General features: G+C 41.0%; 3 protein-coding genes across 5 annotated transcripts; 2 read left to right on the forward strand and 1 right to left on the reverse strand.

Annotated features, from left to right (window-relative positions):
- On the forward strand, positions 1–6,776 carry LOC146369058 (sodium-coupled monocarboxylate transporter 1-like). Its single transcript, XM_084909149.1, has 17 exons — positions 1–395; positions 807–926; positions 1,101–1,166; positions 1,273–1,324; positions 1,416–1,483; positions 2,324–2,362; positions 2,788–2,903; positions 3,031–3,171; positions 3,606–3,735; positions 3,838–3,926; positions 4,053–4,162; positions 4,622–4,689; positions 4,835–4,921; positions 5,745–5,959; positions 6,083–6,180; positions 6,258–6,346; positions 6,429–6,776. Exons 1-17 carry the CDS (start codon positions 171–173, stop codon positions 6,531–6,533), a joined length of 1,818 nt encoding a protein of 605 aa, XP_084765275.1. The 5' UTR covers positions 1–170; the 3' UTR covers positions 6,534–6,776.
- Positions 6,777–7,927: 1,151 nt separating this feature from the next.
- Positions 7,928–9,243, reverse strand: lyrm5a (LYR motif containing 5a). 2 transcript variants are annotated; one of them, XM_084909147.1, is made up of 3 exons: positions 9,156–9,243; positions 8,895–8,950; positions 7,928–8,807 (listed from the first exon to the last, which is right to left on the reverse strand). In XM_084909147.1, exons 2-3 carry the CDS (start codon positions 8,937–8,939, stop codon positions 8,595–8,597), a joined length of 258 nt encoding a protein of 85 aa, XP_084765273.1. In that variant the 5' UTR covers positions 8,940–8,950; positions 9,156–9,243; the 3' UTR covers positions 7,928–8,594. The 2 variants fall into 2 exon arrangements, with proteins under 2 accessions (XP_084765273.1, XP_084765274.1); XM_084909148.1 differs by lacking the exon at positions 9,156–9,243 and adding an exon at positions 9,045–9,118.
- Positions 9,114–18,706, forward strand: dnai7 (dynein axonemal intermediate chain 7). Of its 2 annotated transcripts, XM_084909144.1 has the most exons (16): positions 9,114–9,283; positions 10,616–10,633; positions 10,829–10,907; positions 11,908–11,996; positions 12,107–12,211; positions 12,313–12,450; positions 12,693–12,827; positions 12,932–13,035; positions 13,835–14,023; positions 14,106–14,212; positions 14,416–14,576; positions 14,657–14,816; positions 14,889–15,103; positions 15,198–15,356; positions 16,140–16,253; positions 18,431–18,706. In XM_084909144.1, exons 1-16 carry the CDS (start codon positions 9,239–9,241, stop codon positions 18,704–18,706), a joined length of 2,094 nt encoding a protein of 697 aa, XP_084765270.1. In that variant the 5' UTR covers positions 9,114–9,238. The 2 variants fall into 2 exon arrangements, with proteins under 2 accessions (XP_084765270.1, XP_084765271.1); XM_084909145.1 differs by lacking the exon at positions 10,616–10,633.
- Positions 18,707–18,775: the final 69 nt, after the last annotated feature.

Below are 18,775 nucleotides of genomic sequence, written 5' to 3' on the forward strand. Positions count from 1 at the left end.
TCATTAACTTTGAGCTTAACCTGAAAGGACGCGTGCGCGCACCGCCTGGAGTAATTTATCTTACAGTTCAATAGAGTACCTGGAGGTGATGACACCGCCTTCCCAGTGATCTACAAAGCACTGCCTGATAATCGCTTTAGCTTTATTTCAGTTTTGCTCCGACTGATAAAATGTCCGGGGATGCTCACTTGCTCGTGGCAGCAGACTATGTGGTGTTTGCTGTCGTTCTGCTCCTGTCTGCTGCTGTTGGTTTTTATTACGCCTGGAGAAGCAGGAAACAAGGAACCTCCAGGGACTTTTTAACTGGGGGCCGAAAACTCAATGCCCTGGCTGTCTCCATGTCCCTCACTGCCAGCTACATGTCATCCGTCACCGTGCTCTCCAACCCAGCCGAGGTAACGTGTCGGGACTGTCCTGGATCTGCACTCAGCTTCCTCAGCGCACAAACATTTATTCAGAGCTTAAATTAGAATTTTACAAAATGCGTAAAACTGTAATTTCTGTGCATTAGAAGACGGCTGGAGTCAGCTAAGCGAGCATTACTTTGAGTGCACCACTTTCAATTTCAAACAAATCAAATAGCGAATTTAAAGTTTTCGTGTTACTCACCAGAGTTCAGCACTGTTCATATGTTGCTCCAAAGCTCGTTCAGTATCAGCAGCATCAGCGTTTCAAATGATCTCCGGCAAAGTTTCACCAGCCCGACTCTGGCACCCGGTGAAGAAACACCGTCGCCTATGTTGTTCTTTATATGATACTGTTTTGCTATTTTGTGTTTCCATAAATCTTTTTCAACCTGTCCGTAGGTGTATCGCTACGGAGCCATATTTGGCTATTTAAGTATTTCCTATGTAATAGCAGTGGTGTACACATCCGAGGTCTTTCTCCCAGTTTTCTACAGACTGGCCATCAACAGCACATATGAGGTAACTGTGGTTTTGTTTTCAACATTATTTTAGCTATATTTTAAACTGTTGGCTGGGCTACACCTGTCAGTAAGTGTACAAAGTACTAGCTTTGAATTGGAGGGCGTGAGGGGAACTAGAAGTTTCATGTATCAGTATCAATATGCGTCTTTTCTCTGTCTGGTCTCTGCCAAGTATCTGGAGCTGCGTTTCAGCAGAGCCACTCGTCTCCTGGGAATGGCGATCTTCTTTTTTAACGTAGTAAGAAGCCAGTGGTTCAATCTTGTAGTGCTTTGACTTCTGCACATAAAACTATGTTGGTATCAGCAGAGACATGTTGTTGTGACTTTCTAACTCTTTGCCACAGTTGCTCTACACTGGACTTGTAATTTATGCTCCAGCTCTGGCTTTGAACCAAGGTATGTCAGCTCCAGTTCACAGCAGTTAAGTTCGTGAAGGGATCTTGAACAAGAGTGTTTCCCTGTTAATGAATTTCCCTTCTTTTTGCAGTGACTGGTATGAACCTGTGGGGTGGGATTATTTCGACAGCCACTGTTTGTACTTTGTATTGTGCACTGGTTAGTAAAACATTTATTACATACGACACACACACTGCAGTGCATCACATTGTCAGTCGAACCTCATCGAGCATCACTAAGCCATGAACCTTAAGACACCCCCACTTTCACATTCAGCAGAGATTAAATGAGAATTTTTACATTTTCCTAAAATTCATGAGGTCCCCTTCCCATTTACCCTTTAAAACAAAATATCTCTCATTTAACATCACCTCTGATTTCTTGACGTTTTCATTTGGATGATTTAATTCAAATGATTTGTTTTGTTTCATGAAAAATATGTGCCCATTTTTAAAATTTGATGTTTTCACCTGCAATCACTAAGGGTCAAAAGTTGAAACCGTGATTGCATAATGTGTTGCGTCACCTGTTTTCTTTTCTAAAAGTCTGCAAACATTTGAAAGCTTAGAAACCAGTTGCTGTAGTTTACAGAGCACAATGTTTTCTCATTCATGGGTAATCTAGGACTTCAGCTTTTCAACAGTCTCCACAAAAAATGTGACTCTTCAGACAGGACAAATTTTCACTTTGCTCCACCGCAGATTAAACAGAGGTATACAGCTGTCTGTGGATGCATTAGTTGTTATTAATCTCTGGCACTTTTCCATAGCTTGTCCTTTGTCCTGTCCCCCCCCCCCCCCCCCCCCGTTATTAATGTACTTGTTACTGAAAAAAGTAACGCCGTTACTTGTAACACCGTTATTCCCATCACTGGTGCTTTCTGAAAATGTTCTACTACAGAATACGGTCACATATTTCCACGTTATGCACTCTGTTCATAAATACAGCTTCCTAACCTTTTTGACAGAGATTTTTCTTGTTTTGTGGCGTTTGTTACAGGGTGGCCTGAAAGCTGTGGTGTGGACAGATGTTGTTCAGGTAGGGTTCTGGATCAAATAAAATGAAAAAATACACAAATGCCCTCCAAATAGTTGTGTAGATGGCTGCCCCTCCCTGACGTTGACGTTTCTTCTTGTTAAAAGGGAGTTTTTTTGTTCACACTGCCATTTGATTGCTGGCGTTTTCTCTGGATTGTAGGGTCTTTATCTTACAGTATAATGTCCTTTTGTTATGATTTGGAACCATATAAATATATTCCATATGCTATGCAAGTAAAACTGAATTAAATTGCAATCAGGTTTCAGTCTAATTTTATCGACACCACAACCACGTTTGAGTCATGTCTTGATTCTTTGCAGTATTCATGTAAATTAGCAAGAATTTGATAACTGGGACCAAAATCTGTCAACATAGTTACAGAATACAGATCTGCCAACCAAACAAATCTCTGATTTTTCTTCTAGATTGCAATAATGTTTGCAGGCTACATGTCTGTTATAATCAAATGTGTGATCTTAAAAGGAGGAATCTCCACTATCTTGTCAGATGCCCAAGAAGGAGGAAGAATTAACTTTGTGGAGTGAGTATATGTGTGTGTGTGTGTGTGTGTGTGTGTGTGTGTGTGTGTGTGTGTGTGTGTGTGTGTGTGTGTGTGTGTGTGTGTGTGTCTTTTATACTTAAATCATCCTTTCATTGTGTAATCCCAGCTTTGACATAAACCCTCTGAGAAGACACACTTTTTGGACACTAGTCATCGGAGGGACATTTGGTTGGAGTGCAGTTTATGGGACCTACCAACCTCAAGTTCAGAGATACAACTCCTGCAAGAGCATTAAACATGCCAGATTGTGAGTGATTCAAAGGAATGTATTCCTTCCTTCCTGTTTAGCTTGCAAAACACAAACTAATCAGGCAGGGCACAGATGACCAGCAAGCTAAAACCAAGAATCTTGTTGCGGTGAGGCCACAGTAATAACCATTAAACTGTTTTAATAGAGAATTAATGCAAATACATTGTACAAGGTTCCTCATAGTAATAAATTAAGAAAACAACGATATATGACACGTCTATTTCCACATCTATGTAAATTCTGATTCAGCCAAAGGCACTACATTGGTGGGGTTTGCTGGCAAATGACACGTTCTTATCATAAACTCGGAAAAGATAGCTATGATAAATGATGACATCATCAGCATACAGTGATAGGAAATATGATCTCGTTTGCTATGCTGCACTGATTTTTGTATGCATACTTCACTTTTTCGTGTTGTGTTTTTTCAGAGCTCTGTTCATCAACGTGTTAGGCCTAGTTTGCACCCTGACATCGTCAGTGATTTCAGGGCTGTGTCTTTATTCGTTCTATAAGAACTGTGACCCATGGAAAGCTGGACAGGTTTCTTCACCTGATCAAGTATATACACATAAACAAAGAAAACGAAGGATGTACCAACAGTGCCACTGTTTTTATTCAAGTTGTTTTGTGATCTTTCAATAAAGTTTTTTTTCTTTACAGCTGTTGCCTTATTTGGTGATGGATATCTTGGCAGATCACCAAGGTCTTCCAGGACTATTTTTTGCTGCAGTATATAGTGCCTCTCTGAGGTTCATACAACATAATTTGTCATATTTTTATTCATGTTGCATGTAACATTTAAAGCTGTGCCACATTTAAAGTGTCAGTTATGTCCATTACTCCAAAGTAAACATGGTTCATTTCTTCATGTTCAGCACAGTTTCTACTTCAATCAACGCAATGGCTGCAGTGACCATGGAGGACCTGATCAAACCACGCATTAAACTATCTGAGAAAAAGCTTCTCTTAATCTCCAAAGGGCTGAGTAAATAATAAGTTATCTGTTGTTTGTTTATAATATACAGTGGGGCAAAAGAGTATTTAGTCAGCCACCAATTGTGCAAGAGAGGCCTGTAATTTTCATCATAGGTATATCTCAACTATGAGAGACAAAATGAGAAAACCTTATGAAGATTTACAGAAAACGTTTGACCCCTGTCATTGCCAACAAAGGGTATATAACAAAGTATTGAGATGAACTTTTGTTGTTGACCAAATACTTATTTTCCACCATAATTTGCAAATAAATTCTTTAAAAATCTATGATGAAAATTACAGTCCTCTCATGTTTTTAAGTGGGAGAACTTGCAAAATTGGTGGCCGACTAAATGCTTTTTTTGCCCCAGTGTAAGCTGCATGTTATGTTAGATTAAACTAATCTCTGTTTTGTGGATGTGGCTGGTTGTCGATAAAAATGTCATTCTGTGATGTGATGTTTTTGCAGGTGTGTTTTTTGGAATTGTATGCGTTGCTATGGCTGGACTGGCATCACTCATGGGACATATGATGCAGGTAGAGGGATCTGTTAATGCAGAGCTGTCAATGTTTTCAGGCAAACACATTCAGGAACGTTGTTGTTGTTTATTAGAAAGCACCTCACCTCAGTAAATACGACCATTTTTAAAGTGTTTTTTGAGCTGCAGGTCTCTTCAAACAGGCAGTGTCCATCATTGGTGGGGTCAGTGGAGGTCCTTTACTCGGTCTGTTCAGTTTGGGTGTCCTCTGTCCATTTGTCAACTCCAAAGTAAGTCCATTCTCATTTTGGTATTTTCATTTGAAAATTTCTACCTCCAGGGATCTCAAAATCTGGCCAAAATCAGCCCTTGGTAGCATGAAAGAATCGACATTTGTATCATTGTTTCAACTGTATTGCATCAACCTGTCATCGTATAACATAGTGCAGGGAGCATTTTTTCTTATACGGTATTTACAGTATAAAAAGTCAACCCTTATTAATGTTCAATGTTTAAAAAATGTTAACGGCATGAAAAAAATAACAATTACCAAATAACTTTAAAAACCAACTATAATCTTTATATTTTTTGATTTATTTTTTTTGTTTGTTTGTTTTTACTGCATAGCTGTAAAACCCCATCAATTGACCCTGTTCAGTGGAACCAACTCGCAGGATTTTATAATTTGTTGAGATTGAGCTTATTGAGCTTATTGTTAGGATTGGATCAGGTGCTGAGCCGTCTCTTGGTTGCGCGGCGTTGATGGGGGCTTGCTGGTTGAGCATTTCTTCTTCACTCACCTTTTTCCACTCTCTGTGGTTACACACCACTTTGTAACAAATCATTAGTTATTATTCATCATCTAGTTATAATCCATCTCTCTGGATTGTAGGGTCTTTACCTTACAATATAAAGTGCCTCCAACCAAGTTTTGTTGTACTGTATAAATGAACTCAGAAATCATCCGTTTTCGCTTACATAGTTCTGCTGTCAAACTGAAAATAATATTGAAAAATGAGCCTGAGCGTTGAGTGACACTCGACTCTGACAAACTTTTTTGACTGTTGGTCTATGTAATATATATTTCATGAAGCTCCTTATATTTGTCCACAGGGAGGCCTATGGGGCCTCGTGGCAGGTTTGGCTGCAGCTGTGTCTGTGACCATTGGAGAATTGATATCCCCTTCTCCTCCTGAGATGACTCGACCTCTCTCGCTGAGCACTGAGGGTTGTAACTTTACTTCTGGTGGTAGTCTCAACTGGACTACCCCACTGCCAACAGAACCAAGTCTTTTTACCACAACCCCAGGACAGAATACTGATGACATGTAAGTGTGGTTCAGTCTGTGTTAGATCAATTAATATAATATTGCCTGGTGAGATGGGATGACCGAGCTTTCCTATAATATAAATAAAGGGCAAAAGAAAAAACTAATTTCTCTCACCACCAGACATGCGGTTCAGTGGCACTCTCCATCCTACCTTTATTTCGTTGTCATTGGAGGTTTAACAGCTATTATTGTTGGAATAATCATCAGTCTCTTGACAGGTAAGAAAAAAAGAAAAGATTTTGCCATTGGAACTGTGATATCATTTTCTTATTGTTTCTTCCACTTATCATTTCAGGGGGATTGAGGGAGACGGTGGACCCGAGACTTATGCTAATGAAAGAAGACACTCTTTCTTATCACCTGTTCAAACGTGTCAAAGACGGGGTACGTGCTGAAGAGCAAAGGTATCAAAAGCAACAGACTGAAGACAGGTGCTCAATTCTGCCTTGTACTTTACCTTCCTTAGGTCATGGGAGGAACAGACAATGTTGGTCAGCCAAACAAGGAGGATGGAATCAATAATCCTGCACATGGGAAAATTGACAACGATATCCGTGTCTCATCTTTTTAACGACCGATACAGCTGAAGGCAGAGCTGCTGCAATGCTCAAATCCAGGATTGTAATCACCTTACTTCATAAGAAATGAGACCAAAGGAACTGAGTTGTCAGCGAGACAATCGTGCTTTTATTTTTACAGCGATTCAGTAAAAAGTAGAAAGCACTTCATTCAAATATCTACTTGTGTACATGATGATTGCATGTTTGTATTGTTTAGATTAACACGTTATTAATAAAAAGCCACATGATAAACATTTCAATTCAATTCAGTTTTATTTATACAGCGCCAAATCACAACAAAAGCTTCAAGGCACTTTATATTGTAAGGTAGACCCTACAATAATACATACAGAGAAAAACCCAACAATCATATGACCCCCTATGAGCAAGCACTTTGGCAACAGTGGGAAGGAAAAACTCCCTTTTAACAGGAAGAAACCTCCAGCAGAACCAGGCTCAGGGAGGGGCGGGGCCATCTGCTGCGACCGGTTGGGGTGAGAGAAGGAAGACAGGATGAAAGACATGCTGTGGAAGGAACAGTCGAAATAGTTCAAACATAAGTGTTCCTCTCTTTCTGGAATGTTTGAATTTCTCTGACCAAGAGGGCAACGCAGACTTTGCTGAAACATCCACAGGATACAATCCACACAAACAGGCAATGAATACATTCAAGGTAGTTTTGATGCTATTTATTACTGAGTCATAAAGCTTTTTTTAGCTTCGGTTTTTATAATGTCACAAGACGACCTGACCATTGTCCTTCAGAAACACAGCAGCTCCGCATTTTGCAAAAAGTGAAACATAGCACTTCAACACAACCACCTCATGACAATTGTCAAGCCCAGTGGTCACGGTTTGGGCTCGTTTTCCAGCTACAGGACCCAGGCACCTTGCAGTCAGAGTCACAATGAACTCCTCTGTATACCAAAGCATTTTAGAGTAAGATATGAAACCTTCTGTGTGCCCGGCAGTTAAAGCTTGGACCAAATTGGGTCATTAAATAACACCAGCTAATCTATAACAGAATGGCCTAAAAAGAAGAGACAGGTGTTGCAATGGTCCAGTCAAGGTCTAGACATTAGCTCAATTAAAACACTGCAGCAGGATTTTAGCAGAGCTCTGCATGAACAAATAACTGCAAACCTCAATAAACCGAAGCAATACTGAAAAGAGAAGGAGCCAAGATTCCTCCACAGGAATGTGAGAGACTGAATAAGTCCTCAAGAAAACATTATTTCAAGTTTTTGCTGCTAAAGGTGGGTCTACAACCTATTGAATCATGCCAAGTACTGTGTAATAGGATTTCATAGTCTCATGAAAACTTCCTTTTTCAGAATCCATGCAGACTGACACTAGATCTGCAGGGTTTAGGTTGATTGTAATAGCAGGAATAAGTAACACTAAGCTGTGTTTGTGATTTATTATGACACGAGACACCACTCTAAGAAATCTGTACATCTATATAACATTTATGTTTGCCTTTTGTGTAACAGCACATGAATCCATTCCCATGTACACTTATTTCTCAAAAAACGTGAGCATGTATTTACAAATATATACACTGAAATACATTCTAAAACTCACATTACATTAAAGAAGCTTCAGTCGGTAGACAGAAAGACAGCTTTTAAAAAAAAGAAAAGAAAAAGTACACAACCTCTTGTACAAATTATCAATGTTACAATTTGGACACCTTGGTGTAAACACTGGGTAACTCATCTGGTGAAGCATTTGTTTTAAATACACTAAAATGTGACAATGGGACAAAGAATGCATAAAACATATTCTGGGCTTACATACAGTGTATGAAATTGAAACAGTGGCCTTAGGTACACAATATCAATGACAGTGATGATCGCTTTGCAACACCCAGAGATGAGGATTTTATTTCCCTTTCAGAGGCAACTTTAGTTGAGTTTAATAAAGGAGCAGCTGTTGTAAATTCTGTTCTTTGTTTTGGACCCGGTAGGTGTTAAAAGGTGTGTTTGTGAACCCGAAAGGCTGATAAATAACCGATTACCACATGTACATTGTAATCCAGGAAAACCACTTGGAGCTATCAGCGTGTGCCATTATTTTTCGGGTTCATAGTATCTTTTTTTCATGGCCCGATATTTTCGGAGGAAATACAGAGCTTCTAGCTCCTTAATGACATGATCCCCCCGGGCCACCAGCTGTTTGATCTTCTCCGGGTCGGTCACGTCTTTATTCTTCATGAAGGCTGACTTCAGGCGCTGTTTGAAGTACGCTGCTCCCTGAGGGTATTCACGGCCGAGATACAGGAGCTTGTTTGGAGAGGAGAGACACATTTTTAAAGCTCTGCAGCATTGCACACCACCCAGCGTTGTTTCTCTTAACACCAGTTTACTTACACTTTTGTACAGCCTGATAACTTCAGTTTTTAAAGGGTTGGCCATGGTCTTTCACACTTTTGAAAGGAGAAGAGGAGAAAGAGAAGGTCAGGAAAGAGAGCACACAGAAACCATTACACAACATTAAGTTTAGCTTAGCAGCTAGCTTACGAATTAGCATGTAGAGCACTGCATTTATACCAAGCGCAACAAATTCACATTTACACGTGTTATGCTATGTACGCCAATGAAGAGAAAAATGTCTTTTCCTTGCGTCCTTACCTATGAATGCAAGGGACAACTCCGTAGTGTACGTTGTCGCACGTCGTTTCGTTCTGTCGCAAATAAAAACATAGCAAGTACGCATGCGTATAGGTTGCCATGGTTACCCAGACGCGCGGACGAACATGGTGAGGGTTTTTCCCCTCTATTATTTTCTTATAATAGACCAGCTTAAATATTATATTTTTAAAGGTCTATAGGATTACAGGCTATCAGTTAGCGCAATTACGTAGTATCCTATTAGTTTACTGTACGAAATACAGTTTCGTAGTTCTTAACTTCGACTCTCTCTCTCTCTTTATATATACACACCGAGGTGGCAAAAGTACAGACTTTCTTTACTTAAGTAGAACACTAAGTAGTACAGATACCTGGGTTAAAAAAAAAAAAATGCTCCAGCAAAAGTTGAAGCACTGAAGCAACTGTTTTACTCAAAAGAGGAAAAGTACAGGCTCTGAAATGTACTCCAAGAAAGAAAGTAGCTCTTTGTAGGACAATTCTAACAAGAAAACGGAACCTTTTGCTATATTAATATAATATTATTATACTATTAGTACATGATAACATAAATAAATACAATAATCTAAATTAATACAATAACATAAATTATAATCCCAGTGAATATGCCCAGTTTGAATGTGTTATATAGGACCCAATGCAGTGGAAAGGAATATTTAAAAAAAGAAAAAAAAAAGAAAAAAAAGAAGCGGTTTTCTGTTGCCTCCACATTTAAACATTAACTCTTGATTGTTCTCATTTTAAAGTGAGATTCAGCAGGTGGGGGACAGCAAGATCTGTGGAGTGGCTCAGCAAAGGGAAAAGAATTACACCTCATAATAATGTCTAATGTGAGATTCAGTAGCTTTTATTTGTGTACATGCTGTGATCAGCTGACCTGCTGCTCTTTGTGAATTTACACAACTGAATTTAGCAAGATGTCAGCAGTTTTCACAAGATGTCCTGGGTGATGTCCATCCTCTACACTGACACAGACACCACTCTTCTGCTCATTATATTGTCTTTACAGTAGACAGTATAAAGTTCAGTGAATTCAGTGAATTAATCTAAACATCATCAGCTTAAGTGTGAAGTTATTTCACACTCTTTTCTCTCCCTGTGAAATAAAACTGTAAATAAACAGTTTGTGTGTTAGCTGATAGAAATGTTGAATTTGAAATTACCTGCCACTTAGCACTAGCTAGATTATGAAATTCCGCTAACACAAAAGGTCACCTGCACTACTTCTGGAAATGTAGGCAGTAAAAGTAAAAGGGTGTCAGAAAAATAAATAAGTACCTGGATTTTCTACATAAGTACTGTAACAAAATATTTGTATTTAGTTACTCCCCACCTCTCTATATCTATCTATAGTGTATATAGATAGATACATAGTTTCTTGAATTTCTGATTTGAAACATGACATTCTGTAACTTTCTGTCTTTTTTTCCTGTGAATGAAAGCTTCCCAAGAAAAAACAGGTATGAGCAACAGGCAGTCAGTACATCGTCTCTCTTTGACAATTAGACACAGAGAACTCACCTCAAGATACACACAGGAAGCTTCCTTACTCTCTTTCTCACTGCTTTGTTCTCTTCAGCAATATATCCATTTGCTAGTAGGTACACACTGAACTGTCACTGTTAAACTACACTTGCAATGCTCTGATGCCACAGAAGAAGGCCGGTAAGGTGTCCAAGGCTCAGAGGACAAAGCGGCAGCAAGAGGAGGAGGAGAGGAGACTTCGAGAGGAAGGTGAGCGGTCTCTCTTCATTTAAACCTCCAGTGTAGGTGGCGTTTCTGGTACTGAGACTTTAAAGGGAAATTGACTTTTAAAAAATGAATCTGTTATACTTTTTGAGCTTCTCTCAAGATTTATTCATTGTCATTATGTTGCTAGAACGTAACAAAAATTGCAATGGTGCTCTCGGTAATAAAGAAAATGTAGAAAAGATAAATAAGATTTACTTAAAAAAAGATAAATGCAGAAGTCTTTAGCAGTCTTTAGAGTAAAGTGACTGGATGTGAGTGTTCGTGCAGGTGGTCCATGGGGAAGGGCAGGTGGACGGATGGCTTTCACAGCTCTTGGAAAAATAGCTGTCCCTCAGCCGGGTGGTGGTGGTCTTTATGTATCTATACCATTTCCTAGATGGCAAAGGTATGAACAGTTCGTGTTCCGGGTAAGTGGGGTCAGCAGCAATATGGCTGGCCTTCCTTTGCAGTCTGCCAGCTTATACTGAATTGAGGTCTGTTAGCTGCTTAATGTGTCTTTGGAGGATCCTCTCAAAGAACTTCATGATGACTGGGGTCAGTGCGACTAGGCAGTAATCATTTAGGCAGGCCACAGCTGATTTTTTTTGGCACAGGCACAATGATGGAGGACCTAAGGCAGACAGGGATAGTGTAAAGTTGCAGAGACAGATTGAAAATGTCCAAAAAGACCCAGCCAGCTGGTCAGCACATGTCCTCCCTGACACCTTTTCCGGTTTTGCAGCTTTGTTAGTGTTAGTTCTCTTCAGAGAACAAGTCACTTAGTGGAGCTGCACGCTGATGCTGCTCCTCTAGTTGAAGGGGAGCAACGGTTGCACCGCCATTAGTGTTGTCAATCTGGAGAAGAAACTGTTCAGGGTATCAGGAAGTGAGGGATCCCAACTGATCTACTGCTCTATGTTGCTGTTTATGAGTAGGAGAGATAGGCGCTTGTTGGTGGATGTGTTCTCTGTTAGCACTGTATCTGTAAACATGTACATTGTAGAGGAAGCCCGGATCAGGGCAGAAAGAGAAGAACAGGAGAGAGTGGAAAGAGAGAGAAAGCAGGAGGAAGTGGAAAGGCTTGAGCTAAAGGTAAGAGCCCAGTTTAATATTAATCCTAAATGAAGCATAAAAGAAGAAATGTACATACACAGAAGAGTACTTGGGAATGCTTTGTGTGCTTGGATCTCTTTCTCTGACAGGACCTAGAGCGCAGAGAGGCCGAGTTGAAGGAACTGCACCATCTACTGGAGGAGAATCATACTGCAGTAACCAAATGGAAAACTGAAGCTGTGGAGATAGCCAAGGTGTGGGTCCACAAGCATTCTGTCCAGTAGATATGGACATTTTCTTTTTCCCTGATGGATTTCTGGCAGCTGATAACGCAAGGTGTATGCTTTGTGTCCAGTGGGAGCGATACATGCGTTGCGACGGTGCACCAGACCCAGCAGTACAGAAAGAGATGAATACATACATGAGTTTATGGAGAGATGACCCTGAGGTCAACATCACGCTTGTGCTCCAGCAGTGTAATCTTGCTCTGCAGGTCTGTATGTGTTTGTTGATCAATGACAGTAAGGTTATTTTATTTCCCTATTATCAGATAATAACCAGCAACAATTTTCTTTATGTTAACTGGCAATAATTAAGTGATAATCAGGATGAAAAATTAAGCACAGGACAAAAGTAGCTCTTCGAGCTATTAAAAATAGAGGTAACTAAAGCCTTGTCTTCAAGTGAGTTATCTGCTGTGTGTTCTAACATAACAAATCTGAGCTGTTCTTACAGCTGGTAGATGAGTTGGAAGATCTCCTCAAAGATGTTACAGATCCCCAGGAGGGCCAGAAGTACCAGAAGGTTCTCATAAATTTGCAGGAGCTAATTCACTCAAAACACCACCTTGCTACTGAAGAGATCCTTAAGGTACAAGATACCTGATTATTCCTATGATAACACATCAGGATGCAGTTTGATTTATAGTAACAATATAGCAATAAGTCCAAAACCCTGCGTGTCCATGGTTTCAGAGTGCCAGTGAAAACGTCAGCACTGAGACAGGCAACATGCAGACTGTGATCAAAGATGACAACATTACACTGTGTCTCTGGGCCAACCTCAATAAGATTCCAAGGTTTGTTCATAAAGCTGTCATCTTATAATTTCATTCTGTTATATATCCACTGTTACAGTGGTGGATGCTCATATTAAAGTTTCACATGGTGAAATCAGTGTACGTGTAAGGAATCTCTTTGAGTCAACGCTCACACTTCAGACTCTTCAGTTCTAGGAGTGAGCACAGAAGATCAACCTTCTCTTTAGCAGCCATTCAGAAGAAAGTTGGTTTAAGTGAGCGGGAAGGAAGCCAGACAGCGGTTAGACAGACAGACCAACTGCCTGTCTGTCCACCCATCTTCTGCTGCTTATCTAGGTTTGGGTTGCAGGGGCAGCAGTCTAAACAGAGACAGCCAGACCCTTGCCAACTCCTCCAGTTCATCTGGGGGGACACTGAGGCATTTCCAAGCCAGCAGAGAGACACTAGAGACATCTTTTCAGCATGTTCTAGGTCAGCCCAGGGTATCCTTCTAGTAGGACATGCCAGAAACGCCTCATCATCATCTCATCGAGCAGCAATGGGCTAATTGTCCACGAACTCCTGAAACCCTTTTTGAACAGGGGGACCACCACCATGATCTGCCAAATGTCGTTGGCTTCCACATTTTCCTTCTGATGCTGCCTATCCAAAAATAGAAATATGGTGCTAGAAATGAACATCTATTCCAACGTTAAAGAAAGTCAATCATTTGTAGCTGTGCCTTATGATGAAGATGAAATTTGTGGACAGTACCTAAACACAGACTTGTACAAATGTTGCCTGTAGGTACACAGGCTGATGTTTTATTCCTCTTTGTGTTTCTACCTGGTCCATCCAGGTTTAAGAGTGTCAGCTTCACTGAGGCAGGCTTCAGGTTTGAGCTTCCCAAGCAGCTGGCTGTGAGTGACATCGCTGTGCGTATCCTCCACACCCGGTATGACCACCTATCTTCATTAGCCAGGATGACTCATCTGAGAACACACACACCCAGCAACAGGGTCTACCCGGCGATGCAGTCCACCCAAAGGTTAGGCAAGAGGAAGGTAAGATGAAAGACTCAGCTTCTGTTGTGGGTTCCTTCATTTACTGGGTTCTTTTCCTTCCTATAGAATGCACATCTCACAGAGTGCAGCCAGTCTGTGGTCAAGGAGGAGCAGTCCAGAGCCTGAAGAGAGTCAAGTGAGCCACGTCCAAACACAGATGGAGGCACTTGATGGTAAGATGGTCTTTAAATAAAAAGTAAGCACATAAACTAAACTTGTTTTAAAAATACATATCACACTATGTCACATCTAACTCTATGTCAATGATTGTTGTAAACTTAGCTTAGTTTAGACAGAATGTGTTTATTTCCACAGACAAATTAACCAGCAATTCTTCTAAAAGCTTAAATGACAGTTCTTTCTGTCTGTTCACCAGTCAGGGATCCGATTGGTCCCCCGGAGGAGCACACAGTGATCAACCCTGTTGCCCAGGTGGTAGACTTGATGGAGTACACACCTCTGGGTGGAGTATTCTACTATGATGCGTTTCACCTCCCACCTCAAATTCAATATGCCCATGGCTGGAAATTTGTGCAGGTGAAGAGATAAGGGTCTTCCAGCTAGCATGAGATCAAGCCTCACCTGTACTCAAAGTGCATGCCTGTTTTTGTTTGTAGGTGTTGAGGACAGGTATGCAGGTGTTCTCTTATCAGGCTGAGACGTCCGGTTTGGATGGCCACGAGGCTCTCCCCTGTCCTCTTGTTGGGGTGTCTGTGACACTGCCCGACTCTGTTGTCTTCTTGGAAGCTCCACAAGTGGCTCGCTGGGATGCTGCAGGTATATCACACTCTGAAATACATCTGAAAGACCCCACAAAGTCAAAGATATTGAAACCGTCTACTCCCAAAGGTAAGCAGTGGAGGATGGATGGCATCACCGACATCTCCTATGATGAGTCTGAGGCCAAAATCTCTTTCAAGATGGACTCCTTCCAAGCGTTTGCGCTGATGCAGAAGACCTACGCCAACCTTCCTTTTCAGAGCTGGGAGCTCCAGCCACTGGGCCAGGACTCTGCTCTCTACACTGTCAACGGGGCGTTCATGAACATCAGCATCACTATTCAGGTAAGACGGCAAGAGCACTGTGGACCCAAGACACAGGAAATAAACAGGAGATATGGCTTAACTGTTACAATTTGTGCATCTGTGTCACTGATAGGATAATAAATGTATGCTGCAATCAGAGCAAGAGGGGGGGCTCTCTCACCTCATAGGAAAGTGGATGAGTGGCTCGGACCTGCAGAAGGCCATGGTCGACGCTGGGGTCAACATCTTTGTGAATGAATACGCGCACAAATACGTCAGCAGCACTGCCAAGGTCTGCAACACAAAACCAAGATGCTAAATTTGAGACGCTAATATCAGAAGCTTAATAAGAATCCTTCAAAGATTGAAATGCATTTTATGAAGTCAAATGGGTTTCAGAATGGAAAAATGGACTTGAACGCCCCTTTAAATTAGGAGATTGAAAAACAAGGTTCGGCTGATATTTTACATGGTACCCACTATTTAAGCAGCTCAGACTACCCTCAGTTGTTGTGCATCTTTTCATTCATCTGATTGAAGAAGTGAATAACTGCTTTTCATGTCACCAATTAGGGCTGTCAACATTAACGCGTTACTGCGTCATCACGATTAACGAGATTTAAAATTTTTAGCGCAATCAACCTATCTGGAGCGCAGAATGGACAAACTGCCCGAAATGCATTGACAGAGACATTTCAGGGATTTTGAGTCATTCTGCGCTCCAGATGGGTTGATTGCGCTAAAAAATTTTAAATCGCGTTATTTGCGATGACTGCGTTAGCGTTAGCATTGACAGCCCTACACCAAATATAAATGACTACAGACGGAAATGTCAGTTAGCGTGTGACTTGGTTGGTGAGATTTTCACCTGATAGTAGCATTAAGTTAAAAGGTTTGAACCAAAGTTTGTATTACAGTGCATGTAAGTGTCCCATGAAATCACAAGATAAATAAGTTTTTCTGCATTTACACAGGGCTGCCTGAAGCGGTCCTGATATGTAGTTTTAAACAGCGATTTAATTATTGTGTTTTTGCAGTATTAAGAAATGATCTGTGGGGTTTCTGTCCTCTTCAGGACCCACTCACAGAGCACGCTGCCTACGAACAGATGGCCCTCTTTTCCTCTGCCTGTGCATTCTCGTGGAGCAAGTGGAATGCTAAATGTGGAGCTGAGCATCTGGTCATGCAGGTACTCTCTCACACATAGATACACTTTATGCAATGTAGTATTTTACGCCATTATCTTCTTAAGGCCTCAGACACACTAGAGTAAAAATAGAACGGGTACCTCTGTGCGAGCAGGAGAAAAAACTGTGGCTGGTGAGTGATTGTGCTGAAAATATTTTTGCTACCTGGGACTGACTGCAAGAAGTTGTGGGGACCACTTTTGGTTGCAAGGAGATCCAGCATGTTGCCAGGTGGGAGGCAACCTGTCTCTGTCTGATTCGGACCGACTGCAATCCCTCTCAAAGAGATTGGTGAAGGTTTGCGATTAATCGCCATCCACTTTACAAATGCAAACATGCTGGAGTCAGTCTGTGCCAATGAGCACAACTCTGCTACCTGATCAAATAATGAACCAAGAAAACGTGAATTACTAAAGTTTGTGCCAGAAACTTTAGCATAAACTGTGCTGAATTTTAAAACTAAAAAACGTGTTTAGTTATTTAGAATGGGAGGTGGACATGTTTTCAGAACGATTGCATAATTAATACACCCGATTGGCTCAAAGTGGAGAGCGAGACATAACTTTGGCTCCGTCCTGTCATTCTTTACTCAGTCCTCTGAGTGTTTAGAGCCGAGCCTCGTGTATTCCTGCTGTGCAGTAACACTGGGATTTAATTAAACAGCAGAACTCAAAGAAGCATCGGAGGGAGGCAGGAGATGTTGGACAAATGATGCATACAAGGATATGTCTTGTTTTGGCAACCTATCATTTTTATTATAATGGGCAGAGCAGGTTTCAGTATTCAGGGTTTTAGAGATTTGAAACATCTCTTTAGAAATGTTTTCTCAGCAGTGTGCAAAGACAGGAAATTTTAAGGTTTCTTTCTTTTACTTCCTTAATAGATGCATTTACATAACATCTCTGTCAAAATGCAGCTGTTTGGGGACTGTGTTAGTTTAATATGCAGTATGAACAGTGTTATCCTCTCTACTCGAGAAACTGGCAAACGCAATTCAAATATTTTAAATTGCCAGAATTAAATCCTGTGTCTACTTAGTGCTATTTGGCCAGCTGTGCCACTTTATGGTACATAGAGTAAAGTGAGGTGAATGTTATCTGCATCTCATTACCATTTTTTTTCTTTTTTTAACCCTAAAACTCCATGTAGAGGAGGAGGCATCTTCTTCCATTTACTAAGACCAACAGCAGACTTTCAATTTGAGAGTTGCTAAATAAGTGAACACGTTTTACAGAATCATGAAGCGAATGAAGGTCAGGTTAGAGTTTACCTTTTAATTGAGAAGTCTTGCTGGTCTTACCAGCACGCCATAGCAGCTGCACCACAAATTGTGTGCGTAACATTTGTTGAACGATGCCTTCAGTTTCTAACTGCAGGATGTGTGACAGCAGCTCTGTTGCATAACACCAATTCAGTTTCACACACTGCAGAGAAGCTCAGACAGATGCATGCATTTACACATGCAGCACAGTAACAGCACATTAACACAGACGGCAAAGATAAACATTGAGTCTCCTTCAGCCCGGTCTCGTTTATCTGAATTGCCTTCTGTTTTCAGAGAGAAACTTTAAAAACCTGTGTAAAAGCTGCGCTTACACTCTGTTACTTTGTTTGTACATTACTCGCTGATTTTTGAGCTACAAGTTTGCACTGTTCTGTGCAGTTCACCGGTAATAAGTCTGCCCCAGGCTCTGGTATAGCATCACATGTCTGATGCAGACAGCAGTAGATTTGAGAGCTATCACAGGTACTTGTGGTATTATTGAAAACCCGATTTTATGTAATTGTCAATTCACCCTCCCCCCGCATGTGGTCTCAGACCTGGGCCCGGTCTCTGAAGCAGCCATTTCAAAGTCAAGGACACTGCACACAGTTGCAACAATTGTGGTTTGGCTGCAGTCTCCAATTACCATTCTCTCTAGTGCAGCTCTAGATTAAAGCAGACTACCACCTGGGTTCTCTTAACATCAACCTTTACACAGCCGGAGCTATGAAAAAGGTAAAACAGTAGACTTTTTATAGAACACGAAACCAAGTAGCAAAAGTGATATTAACTTGTGACTACCTGATTCTCACCAAAAGGTTACTGATCATAGATGAGCAGACAGAACAGAGATGAAATTGTCTAACATTTAATATGCTTTAATGTTACATCAACTTGCAAAACTCTCTTTGCCAGGTGTGTGAGCACCACAATCCCTCCCCCGTGCCCAAGGACTCATGGAGTCTGTACCTTCTGGGAGCTCAGAGGAGTCGAAAGCTGGCGATCACAGAAACAAGTGAAGCTTTTTCTCCAGATCATTATCCTGGCAGCGAGTTTCACTCCACCTTCATCCACTTGCTTCAGGACACCATGAGTCCTGATGGCGTCGCTCGGACCAGAAATTCCCATCATTTGTTTGTCGACACAGTACAGAGCCTGCTTTGTGCCACAAGGCCCCTGATGTATTCATAATCCCAGTGAAATAAACTTAAAAATGCACGACTAAAAACAACAACGAGAGAGCTGAATTTGAAATGTACA

Source organism: Perissodus microlepis, chromosome 17 (assembly GCF_051167445.1).
Source record: "Perissodus microlepis isolate ML-2025 ecotype Zambia chromosome 17, ASM5116744v1, whole genome shotgun sequence".
Lineage (NCBI taxonomy): Eukaryota > Metazoa > Chordata > Actinopteri > Cichliformes > Cichlidae > Perissodus > Perissodus microlepis.